Source organism: Gekko japonicus, unplaced genomic scaffold, assembly GCF_001447785.1.
Source record: "Gekko japonicus isolate JY-2015 unplaced genomic scaffold, Gekko_japonicus_V1.1 scaffold2540, whole genome shotgun sequence".
In the NCBI taxonomy this organism is placed as follows: Eukaryota; Metazoa; Chordata; class Lepidosauria; order Squamata; family Gekkonidae; genus Gekko; species Gekko japonicus.
Window position 1 is genome coordinate 154,530 of NW_015172083.1, and position 5,810 is coordinate 160,339.

Genomic DNA, 5,810 nt, shown 5'->3' on the forward strand with positions numbered 1-5,810 from the left:
GAAAGAGTGCCCCCAGCCTTCTGGAAACCAAAAGGATCAAAGAAAGAACTCAAAGAAAGTGAACTAGAGTGTTTGGGAAAGGGAACAAAAAAATTTTTTAAGTCACTGTGGAAAAGCTTAAGAAACCTCTCATTAGCCTGATATATAAGGACTAAAGTCTGTGCACGCACTCAGAAATTTCAACCCCTGATTTCACCTGACCTTTCCCCTCTATGTTAAATAAAATATTTTTGTTATTTTTTTAATTTAAAACGCCTGCGCTGAGCCAACAGGCAAAATATCAGTACTGTGACAGGGTGGGACAGCCAGAATTCTTTGGGAAAGGAGAAAACTGTACAGGGCACAGATGCTGACCAATCAGATTGCTTGGAACAGCCTGTCACTAGGGCCCCTCAGTCAGTAAAGGGAAAGAAAAAGGGAGGGAAAATCTTGCCTCGGAGGGAGGGAGGGAGGGAGGGAAGTGGTCTTGGGGCATGCCAGCTAAAATCTTACAAACGGCTTAATTCGGGAATAAGTCCTACTCTAGTCACCAGAACTTGCTTCCAAGTATGCACGCACAGGAATTGGGGCTGCCTGAGAACAATCCTCCGTGGTACGCACGCAGTACTCCTATTTTCGTTCGAGGGAGGTCTTAAGGAGATGTTGGGGGTTTCAGAGGTAGGCATCCTTCATTCGATTCCGCCCCTTGCTTTCGAAAGAAGGGAACCAATTTTTCTTCGCAGAGTGGGAAAGCGCACGCCTTTACTACTGGGGAACCGCAGGGCTGGGGAAAGGACCTCATGAGCGAGATGAAGGGACATGCAAAGACAGAGGCGCTTGCAGGATCCCTCCACGAAAAAGGCAAGAGGAGACTTGCAGGCAGTTATGGGGAAAGGAACCCGCCCCGCGGGCAATCCCGCAGCCCAAACCCGCGCAGAGTTTTGCGCGAGCTCTCTCCAGTAAATAGATTTGGGCACCGCATCTAGCGCTGCAACAGGATCTAAGCCGTGCATCACAAGGCTTTTGTTAATCCATGAGTCCCGACTGCATTGAATTGGGGGGTGGGGTTTTCCGACTAGATTCAAGGACTGAGAGGAGCCTGGCCCGAAAAGGGACCGTAGTTGGCGCCCCGGCTCTCCCCCCCTCCTCCCCTCTCGCTCGCGCGGGACTCACCAACTGCCGAGCCACATCGGAGGAAGCCATGACAGAAGGCGAGGGGGACCCCGCGCGCGGAGAGAGGGAGGATCGGCTCGAGCGCAGAACCTCCGACTCCAACCCCAACCGCTCGAATTTAACCGGCGACGCCGAGAGGCCGCGGCGGGCAAAGGGGCGGGACAGATTCTCAGCCTGCCGCCTTTCGATTGGAGGGGCTGGCGAGAGGGGAGGAGCGAGCGGGCTGCCAACGGGCGAGATCGCGGGGAGAAACGGGCGCCTTCCACGGGGAGGGGGCGTGGTCGCCAGAGGGTGCCTCCCCGGGAGTGAGACGGGAAGGGGGGGGGAGACTCTTTCGTGTCCTGTGGAGGGGCGAAGCTTCGTTCGTTTTACCAAGTTTAAAACTGTTTCTAGGCGCCGCCTCCTCGCCAGGGTTAGCTGTCACGTGGGGAGGGGAAGGCGGGGACGCGAGCCTGGAGTGTGAGGCTATAATGACGGCTGGGCGGGAGGAGGCGAGAGACGCAGCAGGCGCCGTGATTTGCGGCGGGTGATGCCGCCGGGAGCGCTCCCTTAGGCGGCTTAGCTGCCGTTGAGGCGGCCGAGAGAGCGCGCAGCGATGCCGTGTCCGAGGAAGCGAAGGATCCCCTGCCAGTGAAGGCCCTCGGGGGGGAGAGGAAGAGGAGGATTAGGAGGGGGCGGAGGAGGAGGAGGAGGAGGCGACGGGCATGGCCGCGCCGCCGGAGCTCCAGCAGGACGCGGTGCTGCGCTTCCTGGCCGAGCGCGGCGGGCGAGCTCGCAACGCGGACCTGTTGGACCACTTCCGCGGCTTCCTCAACTCGCCGGACCCGCAGCGCCGCGCCCGAGCCCGCGAGCGCTTCAAGGAGATGGTCAACGCCGTGGCCATCGTCAAGCAGGAGCCCGGCTCCGGGGCCAAGTACGTGCAGCTGCGCAAGAAATACCGGGGCGGCGCCGCCGGACCCAAGCCGGAGGAGGAGGAGGAGGAGGCGGCGGCCTCGGCGCTGGCCAACGGCGCTGTCGTGACGGCGGCGGACCCCGAGCCGGCCACCGAGGAGCCGCGCCTCTCGCCCGAAAGGAATTGCGGCGGCAGGGATGCTGCTGCTGCCGCCGCTGAGGCGGGCCAGGAGGGGGAAAGGGCCGCCGCCGCAGACGGTCCCACACAAAGGGAGCCCGAGGCGCTCCCTTCCCCCGGCGCGGAGGCCCCGCAGCTGTGGCTCTCGGGAGGTGGAGGCGAGGAGCTGCGGCGCTCTCCCCAACAGCAGCAGCCGCCGCCGGGGCGTCGGGAGGAAGGTGAGGAAGAGGAGGCCCCGCCTGAGGACTCGTCACCGCGCCTGGCCGCGCCGCCTCCCTTCGGCGCCCTGCCCGCAGCCGCCGCCGCCACGCCGCGGTGCGGGCGCAAGAACTTCCGAGAGCGCATGATGGGCGCCTCGCCTCAGCTGAAGCGCGGCGGCGGCGGGGGGCTCCCGCGCGTGGGGGGCGGCCGGGAGCGGGACTCGGACAGCGCCTCGCTGGCGTCCTCGTCGGCCGAGGAGGAGAGCAACAGCAGCGGCGGCGGCTCGACGAGCGGCTCGGTGGCGCTGGACCCGCTGGAGCACGCGTGGATGCTGTGCGCCTCGGACGGCCGCTGGGAGAGCCTGGAGGGGCTGCTGAGCTGCGAGCCGGCGCTGCTCGCCAAGCGGGACTTCATCACGGGCTTCACTTGCCTGCACTGGGCGGCCAAGCACGGGCGCCACGAGCTCCTGGCCCTGCTGGTCAACTTCGCCCACCGGCACCGCCTGCCCGTCAACATCAACGCGCGCACCAGCGGCGGCTACACAGCCCTGCACCTGGCCGCAATGCACGGGCACCTGGAGGTGGTCAAGCTGCTGGTGGGCGCCTACGACGCCGACGTGGAGGTGCGCGACTACAGCGGCCGCAAGGCCTCGCACTACCTGGCCCGCGGCACGGCCGACCAGGTGCGCGGCCTGGTGGGCGCCCTGCAGGACGACGAGGAGGACGGCGGGACGGCCAACGGCGGCGGCCGCTGGAGGCTCTCCAAGGTGCTCCCGGCCAACCTCATCACCTACAAGCTCTCCGCCCACCTCCACCACGGCGAGGACGGGGAGCCGGGCGACGGGAGCGCCGGGCAGGGGGGCAAGGGCAAGGACCTCAGCCGGAAGAGCTCCGCCGGCAGCTGCAGGACCAAGCCCCGGCTCAACAAGATCCGCTTCCGCACCCAGATCATCCACACCACCCCTTCCTTCCGGGGGGATCCGGAGGAGGAGGACGGCGGCCCCGAGGAGAAGCCCTTGAAATCCTCCTTCAAACTGAGACCCAAATCCAATGTCTTTGGGTAAACCGGTTCTTATTTGTGAGCACCTGACAATGGGAGGGTGCACGGCTACCTCGAAGACTGCTTCTTTTGCCTTGGTAGGGCTGTTTGAGGATAGTCTCCCCATGCAATGCCTCCGGGTGCTAGACAGGTACAGGGCTAAATAGGACAAATATTCTGAGGCTAATGTTTACTAAGGTACAGTGGCGGCTGGAGTGGGAGTTCCAATGGGTCACTTTAAAATGTGGGTGTTTAGGGTGCGAGTAGTTCTGCTTGTTTGAGTTCTATGTTTAACATGTGTGGTTAACCTTAGGTAGGTTGGTACCGGACAAAGAGCTGCTGTTTGTGGAGGTTGCACATCTCACTGTGGTTGTAATGTGTCTTGTGTTGCATCATATCAGAATCTTGGTGAGAGGTAATATTGAATTCTTCTCCACTTTTTAAAAAATGCCCCCTTTATTGACATTTTTGACCCCAATATTTGGGAGAAGATGTTCATTTTCTGTGGGCGGCACTGTTGTTTGCATGGAGAACCATTCAGTTTCGTTAACCCCTTCGTGTGTCTGGTATGCAGCCAGTATACCAGTTGTCACTTCTACCGAGAACTAGGTCTAAAAAGGCAAAACTATGCATTCACAGCAAATGTGTGGTCTCGATCCTGTGATGCTGAGGGGTGAATGCAGGATGTTTGGCAGACGCCACAAAACTTTGGGAAGCCATGGTCTAGTTCCTTTAGTTGTATAATTTAGCTAAAAATGATGGGAGTGGTGATTCCCAGTATGGCTCATTCCTTCATTCTACGCTGCTTTAGCCCTGATAGGGGGAAACTAGCACTAGAGATACCTGTGTGTGTTTTTTAACCCTTCCTCAACACTGGGGCGAAAAGCAGTGTAGAGAGATGATGTGGGACACAGGTGATATATCTCCCACCCCCTCCAACCATGGCTTGGCTGCTTCTGCAACTAAATTACAGCTCTGAGTGCTGTTTCTCCCTTGCAGAGGAGGCTTGGCAGACAGAGAAGGGGAGCCTGCATGCCTGTAAAACCTTCCCTGCACCTGCCGGTTCTCCCCTGCGGGTCCCCCACTTGAGGTTTTCTTTAGCTTAACTGGGGAGAAAAAAAAACTTAACCTGCATGGGAGAAAGGGCACTTTACCTGGATAGTCATGGATAGGTGGGAAATGTGAAACATCCCCTTCCTGTGTGTGTATTGTCCTCCACAAATGTCAGTTTTTCACTGTTAGTATTATGAGGCATGGTAGCAGGATACCATTATTTTCCTGGTAATGTCTAATTTTACCCCAAGGTATGTTCTACTGAATGTACACGTAAGAAGAATTTTTTAAAAACAGCAATATGATATACAGGGCAGGCTGAGTGTATGACTAAGCCATTAGGAATCAGCTTTGGTGGAATACTGATTGCACCCTAAAGCTATTCAGAAGGTACATTTGCTTTTCCCTTATCCAACTAGATTTTGATTCTTGCATTCTTTACCTGTTGAGCATAATCCCTTGGGAGTAGAAGTACGAAATGTACGAATTTAAGCATAAATATTATGCTGGAAACAGATCAACTGTTCAGTTAAGGTGGAACTGAAATCATTTTGAGTTGTGAGAATGATATGAATTAAATGGATTTCTTTCAGTGAGTAGTTGGCATTATAGCAGTGCTAATGTGTGTGCAGAAGGACTTCCCTTTTGTCAGTTATGAGAAAGAAAGGTTCTTGCTTGGCAGTGAGTTGCCTTGGCAAAGAAGTCCTTGAGTCTTAGGTGGTAATTACTACTAGTAAGACTGCATAAAAGAAACCCCCTTCCATTTTGAGTTTGAGTTCAGCAGCTATAAACACCTACCATTTGGGCTTGTCTTGAAGACTGATGCTAGCCCATTTAACCATTTATTTGTTCACTACAGTTCTCCCTGCACTGAAAGTCATTCAGCCCTGGAAAGAATCTCGGGCTAGAAGGTGTGAGCAGGACTGATTTATAGAAATAGCATGAAATATTCTTTGTGGTATTCTCATTAAATGCTTCTTCTAGCACCTTGAAAAACACTTGTGCTCACCTGGAGAGCTGCAGGAAGAATCCTGATGCAGAGCATTGCACCTGTAGACACATTGTGCCCCGTTTACAGTTTGCACACTTAAACTGGGGATGAGAAACTGTTTTTCTGAGTGCTTGAGTGTAGTTATTAGCTACAGTGTGTTTCCCCCACTGCAGGCTTGTGTGTGTACATGTGGTTACATACAACAGTCGGCATGTGGAAATCTGAAAGCACATATCTGGTGAAGTTTGTTACAGAATGTTTTAGAAGTTGTCTTTAACTTGAGTCAAACTTAGTGAGTGAAAGTCA

General features: G+C 55.9%; 2 protein-coding genes across 3 annotated transcripts in view; one reads left to right on the forward strand and one right to left on the reverse strand.

Moving 5' to 3' along the window:
* The window catches only part of SEPT10 (septin 10), a 47,907-nt gene extending 46,653 nt beyond the window's left edge, over positions 1-1,254 (reverse strand). For both annotated transcript variants that reach the window (XM_015420893.1, XM_015420892.1), the window contains exon 1: positions 1,153-1,254. In XM_015420893.1, the coding sequence (XP_015276379.1) occupies positions 1,153-1,182 (30 nt within the window). In that variant the 5' untranslated portion in view covers positions 1,183-1,254. The remainder of the gene's footprint in view (positions 1-1,152) is intronic.
* Positions 1,255-1,664: 410 nt separating this feature from the next.
* Positions 1,665-4,057, forward strand: SOWAHC (sosondowah ankyrin repeat domain family member C). The gene is made up of 2 exons (XM_015420891.1): positions 1,665-2,243; positions 2,277-4,057. Exons 1-2 carry the CDS (start codon positions 1,857-1,859, stop codon positions 3,483-3,485), a joined length of 1,596 nt encoding a protein of 531 aa, XP_015276377.1. The 5' UTR covers positions 1,665-1,856; the 3' UTR covers positions 3,486-4,057.
* The last annotated feature ends 1,753 nt before the right edge of the window (positions 4,058-5,810 follow it).

Excerpts from the sequence above, each read along its gene's own strand:
- SOWAHC (XM_015420891.1), top strand. The coding sequence starts at position 1,857 with ATGGCCGCGCCGCCGGAGCTCCAGCAGGACGCGGTGCTGCGCTTCCTG. Across the intron at positions 2,244-2,276 it reads GGAATTGCGGCGGCAGGGAT|GGGGAAAGGGCCGCCGCCGC; the intron begins GCTGCTGCTGCC and ends GCGGGCCAGGAG.